Consider the following 19,251-nt stretch of genomic DNA (forward strand, 5'->3'; position numbering starts at 1 on the left):
GCAAATGGAAAAAAAAAAAAAAAAAAGCAGGGATTGCAATCCTAGTCTCTGATAAAACAGACTTTAAACCAACAAAGTTCAAAAGAGACAAAGAAGGCCATTACATAATGGTAAAGGGATCAATTCATCAGGAAGAGCTAACTATCCTAAACATATATGCACCCAATACAGGAGCACCCAGATTCATAAAACACGTCCTTAGAGACCTACAGAGACTTAGACTCCCATACAATAATAATGGGAGACTTTAATATCCCACTGTCAACATTAGACAGATCAACGAGACAGAAGGTTAACAAGGATATCCAGGACTTGAACTCACCTCTGCACCAAACAGACCTAATAGATATGTTCAGAACTCTCCACCCCAAATCAACAGAATGTATATTCTTCTCAGCACCACATCACACTTATTCCAAAATTGACCACATAGTTGGAAACAAAGCATTCTTCAACAAATATAAAATAACAGAAATCACAACAAACTGTCTCTCAGACCATAGTGCAATCAAACTAGAACTCAGGATTAAGAAACTCACTCAAAACTGCACAACTACATGGAAACTGAACAACCTACTCCTGAGTGACTACTGGGTAAATAACGAAATGAAGGCAGAAATAAAGATGTTCTTTGAAACCAATGAGAACAAAGATACAATGTACCAGAATCTCTGGGACACATTTAAAGCAGTGTGTAGAGGGAAATTTATAGCACTTAATGCCCAAAAGAGAAAGCAGGAAAGATCTAAAATTGACACCCTAACATCACAATTTAAAGAACTAGAGAAGCAAGAGCAAACAAATTCAAAAGCTAGCAGAAGGCAAGAAATAACTAAGATCAGAGCAGAACTGAAGGAGATAGAGACACAAAAAACCCTTAAAAAATATAATGAATCCAGGAGCTGGTTTTTTGAAAAGATCAACAAATTGATAGACAACTAGCGAGACTATTAAAGAGGAAAAGAGAGGAATTAGACGCAGTAAAAAATGATAAAGGGTATATCACCACCAATCCCACAGAAATACAGACTACCATCAGAGAATACTGTAAACACCTCTATGCAAATAAACTAGAAAATCTAGAAGAAATGCATAAATTCCTGGACACATACAGCCCCCCACAAGACTAAACCAGAAAGAAGTTGATTTTCTGAACAGACCAATAACAGGCTCTGAAATTGAGGCAATCATTAATAACCTACCTACCAAAAAAGTCCTGGACCTGATGGATTCACAGCCAAATTCTACCAGAGGTACAAAGAGGAGCTGGTTCCATCCTTTCTGAAACAATCACAATCAATGGAAAAAGAGGGAATCATCCCTAACTCATTTTATGAGGCCAGCATCATTCTGATACCAAAGCCTGGCACAGACACAACAACAACAACAAAAAGAATTTTAGACCAATATCCCTGATGAACATTGATGCAAAAATCCTCAGTAAAATACTGGCATACTGAATCCAGCAGCACATCAAAAAGCTTATCCACCATGATCAAGTCGGCTTCATCCCTGGGATGCAGGGCTGGTTTAACATACGTAAATCAATAAATGTAATCCCTCACATAAACAGAACCAAAGACAAACACTACATGATTATCTCAATAGATGCAGGAAAGGCCTTCAATGAAATTCAACAGCCCTTCATGCAAAAAATTCTCCATAAACCAGGCATTGATGGAACATGTCTCAAAATAATAAGAGCTATTTATGACAAATCCACAGCCAATATCATACTGAATGGGCAAAAACTGGAAGCATTCCCTTTGAAAACCAGCAGAAGACAAGGATGCCCTCTCTCACCACCCCTGTTCAACATACTCTTGAAAGTTCTGGGCCAGGGCAATCAGGCAAGAGAAAGAAATAAAGGGTATTCAGTAAGGAAAAGACAAAGTCAAATTGTCCCTGTTTGCAGATGACATGATTGTATATTTAGAAAACCCCATCGTCTGAGCCCCAAATCTCCTTAAGCTGATAAGCAACTCCAGCAAAGTCTCAGGATACAAAATCAATGTGCAAAAATCACAAGCATTCCCATACACCAATAACAGACAAACAGAGAGCCAAATCATGAGTGAACTCCCATTCACAATTGCTACGAAGAGAATAAATTACCTAGGAATACAACTTACAAGGGTTGTGAAGGACCTCTTTAAGGAGAACTACAAACCACTGCTCAACAAAGTAAAAGAGGACACAAACAAATGGAGGAACATTCCATGCTCATGGATAGGAATAATCAGTATTGTGAAAATGACCATACTGCCCAAAGTAATTTATAGATTCAGTGCCATCCCCATCAAGCTAACAATGACTTTCTTCACAGAATTGGAAAAAACTAAAGTTCATATGGAACCAAAAAGCCTGCATTACCAACACAATCCTAAGCAAAAAGAACAAAGCTGGTGGCGTCATGCTACCTGAGTTAAAACTATACTACAAGGCTACAGTAACCAAAAGAGCGTGGTACTGGTACCAAGACAGATACATAGACCAATGGAACAGAACAGAGGCCTCAGAAATAACACATCTGTAACCATCTGATCTTTGACAAACCTGACAAGAACAAGAAATGGGGAAAGGATTTCCTATTTAATAAGTGGTGCTGGGAAAACTGGCTAGCCATATGTAGAAAGCTGAAACTGGATTCCTTCCTTACACCTTGTACAAAAATTAATTCAAGATGAATTAAAGACTCAAATGTTAGACTTAAAACCATAAAAACCATAGAAGAAAACCTAAGCAAAACCATTCAGGACATAGGCATGGGCAAGGATTCATGACTAAAACACTGAAAGCAATGGCAACAAAAGCCAAAATAGGTAAATGGGATCTAATTAAACTAAAGAGCTTCTGCACAGCAAAAGAAACTACCATCAGAGTGAACAGGCAACCTACAGAATGGGAGAAAATCTACCCATCTGACGAAGTGCAAATATCCAGAATCTACAAAGAACTCAGATTTACAAGATAAAAACAATCCAATCAAAAGGGCAAAGGATATGAACACAGACACTTCTCAGAAGAAGACATTTATGCAGCCAGCAGACACATGAAAAAATGCTCATCTTCACTGGTCATCAGAGAAATGCAAATCAAAACAACAGTGAGATATCATCTCACACCAGTTAGAATGGCGATCATTAAAAAGTCAGGAAACAACAGATGCTGGAGAGGATGTGGAGAAACAGGAACACTTTTACACTGTTGGTGGGAGTTTAAACTAGTTTAACCATTGTGGTAGACAGTGTGGCGATTCCTCAAGGGCCTAGAACTAGAAATACCATTTGACCCAACAGTTCCATTACTGAGTATGTACCTAAAGGATTGTACATCATGCTGCTATAAAGACACATGCTCACATATGTTTATTAAAGACTTGGAACCAACCCAAATGTCCATCAGTGACAGATTGGATTAAGAAAATGTGGCACATATACAACATGGAATACTATGCAGCCATAAGAAAGATGAATTCATGTCTTTTGCAGGGACATGGATGAAGTTGGAAACCATCATTCTCAGCAAACTCACAAGGACAGAAAACCAAACACTGCATGTTCTCACTCATAGGTGGGAACTGAACAATGAGAACACTTGGACACAGCGTGGGGAACATCGCACACTGGGGCCTGTTGTGGGGTGCAGGACTGGGGGAGGGATAGCATTAGGAAAATATCTAATGTAAATGATAAGTTGGTGGGTACAGCAAACCACCATGGCACATGTATACTTATGTATCAAACCTGCACATTCTGCACATGTACCCTATAACTTAAAGTATAATAATAATAATAAAGCAAGTTTAGTCATGCTATGCCTCTGCCTAAACTCCTTTTGCAGCTTCCTTTTGCCTTCAGGATAAAATCTGAGCTTCTTAATATGGTATATTGGTCTGTTCTCCCATCGATACAAAGAAATACTTGAGGCTGCATAATCTATAAAGAAAAGAGGTTTAATTGGCTCATGTTTGTGCAGGCTATACAGGAGGCATGATGCTGGCATCTGCATGGCTTGTGGGGATGCCTCAGGAAAGTTACAGTCTTGGTGGAAGGCAAAGGGGGAGTGAGGCATCTCACATGGCAGGAGCAGAAACAAGTGAAGAGGGAGAGAGGTGCCACACACTTTTAAATCTCATGAGAACTCACTATCATGAGAACAGTACCAAAGGGACTGGTGCTGAACCATTCATAAGCAGCCATCTCTGTGATCTAGTCACCTCCCACCAAGTCCCACCTCCAACATTGGGAATTAAAATTTGACATGAGATTTGGGTGGGGACACAGATCCAAACCATATCCCATGGCTTCTACAGCCTTGATATCTGGGGCCTGTTCATAATCATTTCCCCACAATGCCTTTGGTTTCTTGCAATTCCTGTAGGTAAGAAGTCTGGCATAGTGTGGCTGGATTTTCTTCTCAGGGTTTCACCAGGCTAAAATCAGAGTATTGCCTTGGTATGTGACTCTCAATCTGAGCTCAGGGTCCTCTTTCAAGCTCGATGGTTGTTGGCAGGATTCAGATCCCTGTTTCCTTGACATGTGGCCCCCTTCATCTTTAAGCCAATACTGACATATTAAACACTTCTTATGTCTCAAATTTCTCTGACTTCCTCTTCCGTCACATTTCTGTGACTTTCTTGTCAGCACTGTAGCTCATGCAACTGCTTCAACCCCACCTGCAATCCAAGATAATCTCCCTATTTTAAGGTCAGCTGACTAGTAACCATAATTACACCTGCCGAGCTCCTTTGACCATATAAGGTATTCATGGACATCACACTAGGGGGCAGAGGTCACAAGGGTAAAAATTCGGCTTACCACACTGCAGTACCCTCTGACTGAAATACTCTTTCTTGCCCTCACCTCCTGCTCCTGCAACTGCTAACTTTTACTTTATCTGTTAAGTCTCTGCTTTATTTTTGCCCCTCTTTTCTCCCTCATTGTCAAGTTTGGGTTAGGACCTTCTCCTCAGTGCTTACATATTACTCTGTATTTCCCCATTTGTAGCATTTGTCACTCTGTGTGCTGATCTGTATCCTTTCTGGGGACTGCCCAGTCTTTGAGAAGCTGTGTTTATCTCAGCTCATTTGTGTTTTCTCTGCTTAACTGAATGTCTGCAATACATACAGTTGATGTCCAATAAAAAAAAAAATTGAATCAATGAATTCTTTGTGTTTATGAAAGATGGAAGCATGATCACTAATATAAAATTCTAAGACTGTTACCCAGGGGAAGAACTGAGAGGCCAGTTTTCACTCAGTATATGCAGATTATTATTATTTTTTTTAATGCACTGGCCTGCTTTTGTAAGGTGGTGTACTCCTCATTACTGGATTTTTTTAGGTGTAAGCCCAGGGACTGAGTGTCAGGGATATTATTTGGAGGGCAAAGTGCACAAGCTCTGTTTTGTGACTCATTCTTCATTAAGGGTTGCTACTAGAACAATGGAGATGAGCTCACTTGCTTTACCATACCTGTGGCTCCCAGGAGGGACTCACATCGTGTCATTACCAGCAGTGCCCCTGTCTTTCGCTATGGAATTACCCTAAGAAAGTTGGTAATGGCCCAGAACCATTGTGTAATTAGCCAGCATGGCATGTGTGTGTGCATACGCAGGTACACACACATGCACGCACACATAGCTATTATAGAGGTTACCCTACTAATGACAGCTATGTAGGGGACAAAGTTTTTAATGGACTAAATGTCTTTATTCATGTAGACCATACTTTTTGAGGTAATTGACTTCTAGTACCTTGTGCTGGTTGCTGAGTCATAACTGAGTGGCAAGATTGGTGTAATAGCATTACAAGTCATTAACTGTGTAGAAACAACATTAGAAGTAAAAATACTATTAAGATAGATAGTAAGAGAAGGATTATAATGCAGTACTTAAGAATAGTCTTTTTGGGTTCAAACCCTCAGGTCTACTACTTACAAACTGTGTGGCCTTGGACAAGGTTTTTAAGTTTCTGTACCTCAGTTTCTCAAACTATAAAATGGAGATGGTGATAATAGAACCTAACTTACAGAGTGATTGTGAGGACTAAATAGGCAAGATAGGGAAGACGTATAGTGCCTAGGATATGATAAGCATTGTATAAGGGTTAGCTGCTGTTACTATTATCATTATTCATTCCATAGGCACATTAAGGATAGTTCAAGACCTCCAACCATGTGCAGAGTGTATGGCATATCCTAGGAATACAATAAATATTTTGGGGTAAATAAATAATATGCTAATTTGTAAATTTGATTTATATTTGCTCTTTCAGATAAAGACAGGAAATTGACCCAATAACTTTATAAGCATAATATGAAGAAGTTATTGTAGTCTTGTCGTCTTGTCTTATATAGAGCTTGCTAGGGCAATCTGGAAAAATGTCTCCTGCTAGGACTTACCTTCTCTGTTCGTTGTTAAAGCAAATGGATATTTTGAAAAGCCATTTGGTTTTTTTTTTTTAAAGCAAGTTATAATCACGTGAAATTAGTACTTTGCTTATAGGTGTGTATCATTTTCATCATGATAAAGTGAAACGTTCTTGCCATAAAAGTGTTCTCTTCTGAATTCAGGTGAGATGTTAACACTTTGCTTGTCTTTGTGAATAGGTTCATCCTAAGTTCCACTATAAACAGGCCCATGACTCAGGCACAGACACTTCTTGCGTGACTTTTTCCTATGATGGTAATGTCCTTGCCTCTCGTGGAGGTAGGTTAAGAACTTTCTTTTTGATGTACTTCTCCATATAAAATGGTCATCTTTAACAAATATGACAATAATACCCTAGTGCTTAGTAAAGCTTGCTGTGATTTTTGTTAATGCACCTTTGCCAGTCTGATTTCTTCATTAAAATACATTTCCAACTTTGTAACATTGTTTGTATTAAAAATTACCAATGTTTAAATATTTACTTATTTTTTGCCTAAGTTTTTCATTTCGATTCAAATTCCGTAAGAGTTTGAAGCCTCCACAAAAATGATCTTTGCTTCTACCTTGGGAAGTTTATAGATGATCACCTAGATTCTTTCTATACCATTTTATAATTCTGTGTCTGGTACTTCAAAGTCTTCTATTTGTTGCTTGACCATTGCTTTTTTTTTTTTTTCTTCCCCAGTTCAAATGCTAACCCAATTTAGTTTTTTTTAAAAAGTCTATATCTAGATGAGATTTTCAAAAATGGTTCTGTATGGTCATATTGTAAGTTTACTTATCCACACGCATATGCTTAGGTACAGCTTCCTAATTTTTTGCTAAATCTTTATCACATAGATAGGTTGTGTATTGGTAGAAGGAGATGGAGAATAGTGAAGGCAGCATTATGGGAGAGTATGGGACATAGCTGAAGATTTTCCTATAGACCCATTTGTGGGGAGAGAAAAATAGCATGGTAAGTAGGCTGGAGCCATGTTACAGAGGGTCTTAAAATATCACATAAAGAAAAGAAATACTAATAGCATGGTAAGTAGGTGGGAACTATGCTACAGAGGGCCTTATATAGCCTTTATTCTGTAGACCAAGGGAGGAGCTACATTTTAGGCAGGTGAATCTATATTTAGGTATTTAGTGCTATATTTAGGTATTTATTCAGTCACTCGACTACCGTATATTGAACATCTACTATGAGCTAACATTATGCTAGGTGCTGGGTATAAACTGTAAACATCATAGACAGAATCCTTTTCCTGAAAGACTTTACAACCCAGTGTAAAGGATAGTGGAAGTGAAGAGAGAGGCAAGAGAAGTGGCATAGCTTTCCCCTCAATTTAACTAGTCCCTGTCCTTTTACCCTTGGGAACTCATTCAGATTCTCTTTAGGGAAACTTTACTATTATATCTAAACTACTCTCATTTGCATAACTTAAAAAAATCACAGTACATATACATGTAATTCTCTATGATACACATGGCAAATGTGGATATGTACAAAATATGTATTTTGGTCCATCAATTCTAACCTGCTACTTGAGTTCAGAGATGACTCCCAATTAAAATTCTGTATATTCTTTTTTTAAAACAATGGTTCTCATCCCAAGAGTGTATATGAATCCCCTGGGAAAATTTTCAAATGATGAGTGCTCCACTTAGGAATTCTTACATCCACTCTTGCATCTTTGGGATGGTATATCCAAGTCTCTGAGGTGGAGTTAGGGGAGAAGAGGGGAAAAAGGGAGAGTGTAGCTTGAAAATTCTTCACAGGTGATAAAATAGGTGAGCCCATAATTACTCAACTGAGTAATTACCCAGTCGATAATTACTCCCTTAGAAGTATAAAAGTAACTCTATTTCAGTCAAAGCCGTTTTGGTGATAATTCTTACCTTTCCCTTCCATCACACACACACACACACACACACACACACACACACACACACACACACACACACACACAAGCTTTTGGATAACTTAATTGGTCAATACCACATGTATACTGTATTCCATCATTTTCCTTCCTGGATGTATACAGTATGGCAGGTAGAAGTCTATTCAGCAGAGTCCTCAGGGTGTTACAAGGTGCTTCTGCTAGCTGCATAACCTGCTGGATTAGATGGAATTAATACAGGTTAATGTTTTCTTATTATTTGAAGATTGTGGGGATGTGTAACCTTTTTTTAAAGACTAAAAGCAGACCGGGAGCAGTGGCCCACACCTGTAATCCCAGCACTTTGGGAGGCCGAGGCAGGTGGATCACTTGAGGCCAGGAGTTTGAGACAAGCCTGGACTTCATGATGAAACCCTGTCTCTACTAAAAATGCAAAAATTAGCTGGATGTAGTGGCGCATGTCTGTAGTCCCAGCTACTCGGGAGGCTGAGGCAGGAGAATCACTTGAACCTGGAGGCTGAGGTTACAGTGAGCTGAGATCATGCCGCTGCACTCCAGCCTGAGTGACAGAGCAAGACTCCATCTCAAAAAAAAAAAAAAGACTAAAAGCAATAAAGTAACATTCCAAAGGTGAGCCTTACAAAGTTCTCCCAGTACAAGCAGGTCCTGTGTCCTGCCAGTTGTGGATTAGTGCACCTGCCAAAAGTTGGGTTTCAGAGGAAGCTTCACTGTAAAAATGGGGATTTTTACTGAACTCTTTATTCTCCTCACTTGTACCTGATTCTCATTCCTTATTGGACCCAAGGGGTTGAGGCAGGTCCCAGCTGTGGGCACTGGGGAGAAAGAACAGCGAAAACATTATTTATATGAGTTTGGCTTTTGTTCTGTTCAGGAATTAGCCCTATAGAAATATTAAAAAGGGATTTTTTAAAATTTATTTTTTAAATAAATATGGAATGCTTCACAAATTTACATGTCATGCTTGTGCAGGAGCTATGCTAATCTTCTCTGTATCGTTCCAGTCTTAGTATACGTGCTGCCAAAACGAGCACAAAAAGTGATTCTTTAAAAAGATTCATTATTCTTTAAATGGCTTGGTAAAGCTGTACTCCCCAGCAAAGTGAAGAATGATAGCTATAGGTAGAATTACACTGGAAGAAAGGGAATCACATGGCTCACCCTTATTAATGTTAATGGATAGCTTTACTCACCAGTGGGAAAAGGAATCTGTTGTGAATTGAACTATTTTCAGTCCTGATAGTTGTTAAATTAAAATCTTCTCAAGAAGTAATGTATGCTCAGATACACCACAGGGGAACTACCATCTGCTCTAATATCATACTTTAGAGTAGATTCTCCAGGGTTCCTTCTAGCTTGCATCTATCTGGAAAGTAATTTCTGGAAGCCCAATTCATTATCAAATAGCTTTCAATTGTTCTTGCGGCTGCTGTTTTCAAGCTCTCTGAACAGTTAAAAAAGTAAAACATGCTTATGTGAATCTAGCTTCTTTCTTCCTTTCTTTCTTCCCTCTTTCTCCCCTTCCCCTTCCCTTTCTTCCTTATAGTTATACATTAAGTGTAGCAGACTCTAAACTGGGAGCGAGTTCTTTTTGCACAATTCACTTTCCTGTCTTTTTTTCCCCTCATTCCTCTGTCAGGTGACGATTCATTAAAATTATGGGACATCCGACAATTTAACAAGCCACTTTTTTCAGCCTCAGGTCTTCCCACCATGTTCCCAATGTAAGTAGCATATTTTAAATATTTGATTGGCATAGAAGAATAGAGAAGAAGTACTTTTACCTTAATTAATGTTAATTTATATCATATGTCTTTTAGATCTTCTGGAAAAGAGACTTGAGTGATCAAAATCTGTTTTTTGAAATATATATATATATATTTTGCACATTCTTCAGACTTCACTTTTTTGAAGTTAAAATTATGTATTTGATTTTTTCATGTGTTTGTGTGTATTGTATGCATGCACAAGTCTTGGGGTAGTAAAATATATTTTAAGAGATTCAGTTGTTCTTTTAATATTGTATAAATGGCAAGGTAGGCTTTTTAAAATTTGTGGTTTTTAAAAATTTGAGCTCTAGTCAACTGGGTGCCGTGGCTCACGCCTGTAATCCCAGCACTTTGGGAGGCCAAGGCGGGCGAATCATGAGGTCAGGAGATCGAGACCATCCTGGCTAACAATGGTGATACCTCGTCTCTACTAAAAATGCAAAAAGTTAGCCGGGCCTGGTGGCAGGCACCTGTAGTCCCATCTACTTGGGAGGCTGAGGCAGGAGAATGGCGTGAACCCAGGAGGCGGAGCTTGCAGTGAGCCGAGATTGCACCACTGCTCTCCAGCCTGGGGGACAGAGCAAGACTCCGTCTCAAAAAAAACAAAACAAAACAAAACACTGAGCTCTAATACCATCCAAGTAGTTTTTAATATTTACTGAGCATTTATGGTACAGCTCATTTTCTCATTTTTTAAATCATTCACATCAGTAATTCAGCATGCTTCACTTGTTCAGACTGTCTTGCTGAACGCTGTTATCTCCAATCTACTAAACTGGCACCTGAAACTTTTAAAGATTTTCTTGAAGGAACTGAGGTAAAACTTGACCCTTGAGTCCTATAGTTGGTACCTAGGCAAATTGTTCTATTTTGGTAGAAATGAAATAATGATCAACAGAGAAGACCATGAAGATAATGGAAGTGTCAAGTGAAGGAAACTGTGATAATGCGGTACTAACTCTAACATGGTCCGCTGCCCATGGCATTTTATGTTAAAACAAACAAACATGAGTTTATAACTGATGATAATTTTTTGAGCTATTATACCTGCTGCAAGTAATGCTAACTATGTAACTTGTTTGGGTCATGTCTTAGATTAGTCACAAGCAGATGGCCAGACTGCTAACAACAAGAGCCTTGGAATCATAGCCATCAATTAGGTTCCAGCAGTGCAACCTGTGGCTCATTTCATGGTGCTCAACTTGACATAACTCAGATTATTTGAGGGTGATGGTAGTGGTGTTAGTAAAAATAGTTTTTAAAAAAATGGCCAAAATAATCATTTTACTTAGACATTAGTCATATATATATCTGTCTATAGACACTCTTAATGTCTATATTAATTGTTTTACACTCCCTTTACATTAAAAAACATTACAATGTAGAAGTTGAAAAGCACAGATTCCGAAGTTAGACTGCCTAAGTTTGAATCCCAGCTGCACTACTTACTTGTGTTGCCATGTGCAAGGTGTAATTATTTTCTTCAGTTTCCTCATCAGTAAAATATGGATAATAACTATCACATAGGATTATTGTGATGATTAAACAAATTAATGCAAGTGCTTGACTCATAAGCCCTATACAGGAGCTAGCTCTTATTACAGCAATGTTTATATTTTATTTAATTCACTAATTATTGCTAGATTGTTGTGGAGGTCATAAGCTTATACTCATAAACGCTTTTTTTCTGTAGGACTGATTGCTGTTTCAGTCCAGATGATAAGCTCATAGTCACTGGTACGTCTGTTCAAAGAGGATGTGGCAGCGGCAAACTTGTTTTCTTTGAGCGTAGGACTTTCCAAAGGGTGTATGAAATAGACATCACAGATGCGGTACGTATATTCTTTTCTCCTCAGACTTGAGAATACATAAAGTTTTCCTCTTACCCATCTTTTGGTTTTGTTTGTTAAGTAGAACATAAGCCCTGGCCCTGAAAGCACGGTGATAATTGCTTTTCACTCTAGCATAGGAGTTATCAGTATGTTGTGAACTGTTGGTCTACCCTATCCCTTTCCACAACCCAGTGTTTCCTATGGGCCTACACTTTAGTAGGAATTTCAGCTGGGCCTGAGATGTTTCCCCCTCTCTACCAACCAAATTGAGGAGGGAAGAAGATGATCATCATGTAGAATACAGAAAGGAACATCCCACAATGGGCATGTTTGTCAGGATCTAGGGATTGTCGACGGAAGTGAAAGATTAAGAAGTGATGAAGTTTAACATTGTTCTTGAAACCATGAAAACTTTGACAGAACTCTGCTTGTGTGGGTTGTAGTCATTAAAGTCAGGCTCAGCTTGCACTGAACTTAATTGCTATTTAGTTATTTGGAAATTTAAAACATTTCAGATTTAACTTCTACACTTGAAAAAAAAAAACATTAGTTTTCTTCACAGATTTATATGAACACTAAAACACCAGTATTCACTTGTTCATTCATTCATTTGTTCATGCCCTGAGACTGAGACTGGAGCCACATGTTATACAATAAGAATGAAAATTCCCAGAGGAAAATTTGACTTCCTTTAAACTGTGCATTATTATTTACATGGTAAGGCAAATCATTGTAATTTTCTCAGTATGAAACAGGCCAGTTAATGTCTGTGTACATTTTCTTTGGCTCATTGTCAAATCTTTTAGTAATGTCCTGTATCTTAAACAGTGTTCTTATGTAGATTTTTCCAGTTGTTTCAGCTCTTGGTAAACAGTTGAGACATATTATGCACTTAAGTGACTCAGACAATTGAACAACTGTTTTTAAATCACCAGCAAAAAACTCCTGTCTCTAATGTTCTAGTATTATTATGAAGTCTTAATTTGCAGGTTCTGAATGTAAAACCACAGTATAGAGTATTATAGGAAAAGTGAAATAACAATGAGATTAATTCTACATGAGTACTTATGTTTAATAGATTCTAATCTCAGGACATAATTTGAAAGGTGCCAGCACTCACATTGCTTTTTCTGGGTGTATTAGGAGCCAACTAAAACACTAGAATCAAAGAAAACAATTGAATCTATCAACTTTCATCTCAGAAAGTAAAATTATTGTAATCGTTTGTTCCAGATATAAGCTGTATTCTACTATGCCTCTAAATGACTGTACATTTCAGTATCACACTTAATGTATTTTTAAATTGTAGCTTAAGTTGAAATGTAAATAAATTAAGGAATGTAGACATATGATTGCACTTTTAAGGACATGCTGGGCTTCTGTAGTTTATAGGAAGAACATGCTGTTTGCTGGAAAAATCAGTGTCTCATAGTGTGATACATTTTTGTTCTCTATGTTACTTTTATAGGTAGATCTTTTTCTCCATAGTACTTACCACCGCCCCTCATATATTGTATGTTTGTTTGATTTTGTCTGTCTTCTTCTACCAGGATGTAAGTCACATAGGGCAGAAACTTTTTGTTCACTGCAGTATCCTTGGTGCTTTGAACAGTGCCTGGCACATAGATAGCTCTTAATATTCATTGAATGAGTGAGAGATATACTTGGGAAGTGCAAGTAAGGCATATTGTAGATCATAGGTGTGTCTTTGGAGAGTGAGGCAGGAGAGAGATATCTAGAGTCAGAAAGGTAAAACTGGTCTTGTATACAATAAGAAAATGACTATGTTGTGTTTTTTTTTTTTCTTCAAAGCAAAGGAAGACACATTCGGATCTAAGTTTTGAAATGGTTAATTCTTGTTGAAATATGAAGTTTAGTTTTATAAGATTTGGTGAGTCTGTGTAGATGAAGCCAGAAATTTATAATTTGGGAGACTGGGTGAATGTTCATTGACATAAAAATACATAGAGATAAAATAAAGCAAATTTTGGAAGAAAGTGAATTCTGTTCTTGATATGTTGAGCTTGAAATACCTATAGGACTTCTGTGTAGAGATACTCAATATGCAGATGGTTTAATAAGTTTGGTGCATAAGAGAAAGAAGAGACAGGTTTGGTAAAAACATTTATAGTGCATAGTTGAAATGTTGATTGCTGATGGTTTGGTTAAGGTAAGGGAATAAAGGATAGAAAAATGAGCCGTAAGAAGCATCATCATTTAAGAGACGAGCAAATGAAAAGAAGCTAAGAAAGGAGAAGTTTCATTAAATAACAGAACATACAATATTGAATCATCTTAGAAAAGTCAGAAGACAAATTATGAGATCTATTTTAATAGATGGATGAAGAGAGAACTTCAAATAGGAACAAAACCACACCTCCTGAGGAGTCCTATTAAATTGTTGATTTAGTGAGGGTGAGGGCTTATTGTTATTGTTAATATCAAATAGTATCATTTTTCTGTTTATATATTAGAATGCTATGTTAAATAAAGGGGCTTTTAACAGTGCCTTTGACCTATTGTCCCAAGTTTTACGTCTTCTTGGAATGTAAAAAAATAAATAAATACATTTCTTGGAATGAATAAAAGGTGAACATTTTGCTAGAAGAGCCAAAAGACACCTCTTTTATAATTTTGTGTTGGAAATACCACACTCCACGGTAGTAAGGAACTTAACTGTGTGTTTTAATTTGCATAAAAGGCAGCATCTCAGATTCTTAATATCAGCAGTTAGTAGTGTACTTATTTGACTAAGGCACAGACAGTGATGGTATTATGTCTGTCCTAGATGTGTTCATTTACTGAACACATATGATTGGTTACGCTCTTCCCACGCTGTCTTCTAAAACAGAATAAACCCCTACATGCTTATATTCTAGAACACCAGGCTCAGTAGATGTATATGGAGCCAAACATTGTTTTCAGTCAGAAAATGTTAACGATCTTTGCAGTTATTCCTATTAACTAAAAAGTATCTTCACAAAAACATAGCTTTTTAAAATTATAGCAAGGGCATTTTCTATAATTATTTTTGAAACAAAGTTTTTTAAAAACCCAAAACTTGTTCTAATTCTGTTCTCTGCATTGTCATATTCTCTGAAAAATTTCCTTTCTATATTCAGTGTAGAGATTCTCAAGTCTGTTTGCTGTGAGATGGTATATGTTTCTTTAACATTTGCTGTTTCACCATACAATGTTTGCACACATTTTACAACTCTGCTAAAATTTTTAGACATTTCCCTTGTAGTCTAATTGCATTTCCTCAAATTATACACTGAAATAGTTTGTTTGTGTCCTCACCCAAATCTCATCTTGAATTGTAGCTCCTCTTGTGTTGTGGGAAAGACCTGGTGGGATGTTATTGAATCATGGGGGCGTGTCTTTTCTGTGCTGTTCTTGTGATAGTGAGTAAGTCTCTTGAGACCTGATGGTTTTATAAAGGGGAGTTCCCCTGCACCTGCTCTCTTGCCTGCTGCCATGTAAGACGTGCCTTTGCCCCTCCTTCACCTTCCACCATGATTGTAAGGCCTCCCCAGCCATGTGGAACTGTGAGTCAATTAAACCTCTTTCTTCTATAAATTACTCAGTCTAGGGTGTATTTTTATTAGCAGTGTGAGAATGGACTAATACACACACACACACACACACACTCACTCACTCTCTCTCTCTCTCCCCCCCCCTCCCCCATTTATTATCTAATTCTTTGTGATTTGAATAGTATGCTTGGCCTCTTAGATGAATTCCAGAATATAACTTGAATCTTGAGTTTACAAATTCACTTCTTTTTTTTTTTTTTGAAAGACAGTACGTTATGCTTTTTATGTATTACGTAAAGGGCTTCCATTACTCTGTTTTATATAATAAAAGCATAGGAAAGAAAGAATGGATAAAATACAACTTGGCGATGACATGTCAGTTTTTAAAATTAATTTTATTTAGCTGAAATTATTAAATTTTAAGCTTTTCTTAAGAGCCAGTATTTAGGGAAATGCTCTGAAATAATATTATTAGCTTGGTAGTTTTTCATCAAATGATAATTTATTGTGAAATGACTAATAGAATTTTCTTTTTAACTAGTATAAACCAAGGGACATGGTTTATGCAATTGTACCAGTATACTACCATTTATATTTTTTAACTTAAGCATGGTTAATCAGTTTGTTTTAACCTGATATTGTTTCATGGTCTCTGCACCTCATTTGCTTTTGGCAATAATTTCAGAGATAGCAGGCATTCCCATGGGTACAGAGGGAAAAGGAGGAAAGGAAAAAAGCCAGGAATTTTATACCTGAGCCTAACTTCTTTTCTAATTTGTTTGTTTGCTTAGGTACTTTGGTGAGAGTCCTCTATTTTTGTAAATACTGGCTGAACAAAATGAGGATAAGAAACAATTAAAAAACTAAACCTTTATTTTTGAAAACACTGCTATAGAACATCTGGCATAACCTAGTATATGGCCTCTGAAGTGACAGAAAAGGAAATATGCTTTGATATTTTCAACTAAAATGCCTTGGACATTTTAAAGTTGATTGAAAAGGCCTGGCATGGTGGCTTATGCCTATAATCCCAGCATTTTGGGAGGCCAAGGCAGGTGGATCACCTGAGGTCAGGAGTTCAAGACCAGCCTGGCCAACATGATGAAACCTTGTCTCCACTAAAACTACAAAAATCAGCCGGGTGTGGTGGTGGGAGCCTGTAATCCTAGCTACTCAGTAGGCTGAGGAAGGAGAATAGCTTGAACCTGGGAGGTGGAGGTTGTGGTGAGCCGAGATGGTGCCACTGCACTCCACCCTGGGCAACAGGGTGAGACTCCATCTCAAAAAATAAATAAATAAATACATTAATTAATTAAAGTTGATTGAAAATCCTAATATTAACATAAGAAATATGATAGTAAAGGTCTTTTAAGGAAGAAAAAAACCTCATTTTTGATTTTTAGATAGTATGTGTTTTTCTTTAAGACTTTTTTTAGATAGTAAAGAACAAGGATAATCTTACGTTTTTACTTCTTTCTGTCATGGCTTGTTTTTCAGAATATCCCTTTCCTGCGAGAAATGAAATGTATAATATGCATGCCTCATTCATGTTCTCTAAAAAAGAAAACTCAAAATATGAAGTATTTGGTGTCTTCTGTCGGTTGGAAATATTACGATCATCATTGTTTTCAAGAGGCTAACTCTACAGTTTGAGAAAGCATATATTCTGGAAATGAAAGTGCTAACACTTTCAAGTTGATTGAAAAGGCCTGGCGTGGTGTAAGTGTTATACATCACATTTTGTATGTGATGTATATTTTTTTTTTTTTTTTTTTTGAGACGGAGTCTCGCTCTGTCGCCCGGGCTGGAGTGCAGTGGCCGGATCGCAGCTCACTGCAAGCTCCGCCTGCCGGGTTTACGCCATTCTCCTGCCTCAGCCTCCCGAGTAGCTGGGACTACAGGCGTCCACCACCTCGCCCGGCTAGTTTTTCTTGTATTTTTTTAGTAGAGACGGGGTTTCACTATGTTAGCCAGGATGGTCTCGATCTCCTGACCTCGTGATCCGCCCGTCTCGGCCTCCCAAAGTGCTGGAATTACAGGCTTGAGCCACCGCGCCCGGCCGTGATGTATAATTACACATGTCATACATGTAACATAATTATGCATAACATAAATTTAAAGAGTGTATATTCTGGAAATGAATGTGTTAACACTTTTCATTTCACAAAATAAGTTTTTGTGTTATTATTAAGAGAGAATATTGATGTTTTAAATTCAGAGAGATTGAAGAGGAAGACTAAATGGATAAAAAGAGCCATGAAATAATAGACCCTTTATGAACCTAGCTATTTATCTTAATTTATAATGTGTAAGGGACATACTGGCCATTAGGCTACAGTCAGTCTCCATTATTTGTACTTAGGGAGGGAAGCAGAAAGATAATTCAAATTAATGGATATTCCAGAAGTCCTCAGAATTGGCTTTGGAATGTATCTTTGTTCTTACATTTGAATGTGGATTTAGCTGATCTGGGAATTCACTTCAAACAAATTAATGATACTATACCTGTGAAAGTTTGACTCTGAAGGAGTTGAGGAACTCATCTGTTCTTTCATTTCTTACTGGGAATAGAATAATCATCTATTTTACTGATATAAAGTCCCAACTCAGCCAGAATTGCACCTCCTTATAAGTTTCTAAAAATAAAGGAGTCAAGCATTGTCTCTGTCCAGAGTCATACAAGGAGTAGTATTATACAGGGAGAACTTGAGCTATCAGCATTGCAAATGCTAACTGAAAATAAACTTGAAAGACTACATTTGGCATTTATCTGCCTTCTAAAATATAGTGAAACCTCTTTAATGTGAAACACAAGGAAATGGAAAAAATGGGCTTTGAATTAACTAGCTTTCCATTATCTGATTTTTATTATAGAGCAATCAGGCAGCTGGTTGACTAGGGAATAGCATTTGCTTTGAATTATGTGTATTATTTTGAATAACGTGATACCAGGTTAATGAAATATTACTATAATTCACTTTTTAAAGGAGGATTAAACAATGCATATCCTAGAGGGAACCTGAGTAACATATTCGTATTTAATAAAATATGTATATTTGCCCACAGCCAACTGACAGGACGGTATACCTAATTAACATAGGTGTGTGGAGCACTTGCTCACTGAGAACAGAAAGGTGGAGTCTCAGAACACTAATTGTTTCTTGGTCTTCCAAGATGTATGAATATTTGATAGGAAAACTGAGAGTAAGTAGAAAATGATGGAGTTTTAGTGTAAATTTGCCAGCACATGTTTTTTCTCTGGCCCTATCTTTTTTCCAGGATCAAAAGCCAACTTCTAGCATGGCTTATTAGGACAGTGTTTTACTGTCAAGAAGTGCAGTGGTCACTTAGTACTACTATCTCTAGTAGTATTTTCTTTAATCACTGGAGAAAAAAGATGCCAGTGGAATATGGTGAAAAACAACATTGCATTTTTGCTGCCTTCATAATTTGGACTACAAGACCACCTTGAAAAACTTAAACCCTTTTTGGGGAATTTCCTAAAGCAAGCAGCACACACATTTAAATGGAAACTGGAATTCAGCTGGACTTACCTACTAAGCCAGCATCAATAAGACTTGATTAAATTACTTCTTTGATACTCTTCTCAGCCATCTCTAAATTCACCTAGAGGTATCTATATTATGAAGGTTCCAGAACAGTTGTTCTTCATATTTGAAGAATACAGTTGAATGTTTATCTGTAGGCACACGAGAGTAAAGAGAAAAGATGTCTCAGATTTCATGGTGGTTTAACTGTTAATATCTATGACATA

The 19,251-nt window shown here is 37.3% G+C and overlaps 1 protein-coding gene across 1 annotated transcript in view; it reads left to right on the plus strand.

Annotated features, from left to right (window-relative positions):
- The window catches only part of WDR70 (WD repeat domain 70), a 383,095-nt gene that overhangs the window by 320,497 nt on the left and 43,347 nt on the right, over positions 1 to 19,251 (plus strand). Inside the window, exons 11-13 of the mRNA XM_011944378.1 lie at positions 6,612 to 6,711; positions 9,979 to 10,063; positions 11,802 to 11,940. Of these exons, the coding sequence (XP_011799768.1) occupies positions 6,612 to 6,711; positions 9,979 to 10,063; positions 11,802 to 11,940 (324 nt within the window). The remainder of the gene's footprint in view (positions 1 to 6,611; positions 6,712 to 9,978; positions 10,064 to 11,801; positions 11,941 to 19,251) is intronic.

The sequence above is a fragment of the Colobus angolensis genome, unplaced genomic scaffold (genome assembly GCF_000951035.1).
Source record: "Colobus angolensis palliatus isolate OR3802 unplaced genomic scaffold, Cang.pa_1.0 Scaffold230, whole genome shotgun sequence".
Classification (NCBI taxonomy): Eukaryota; Metazoa; Chordata; class Mammalia; order Primates; family Cercopithecidae; genus Colobus; species Colobus angolensis.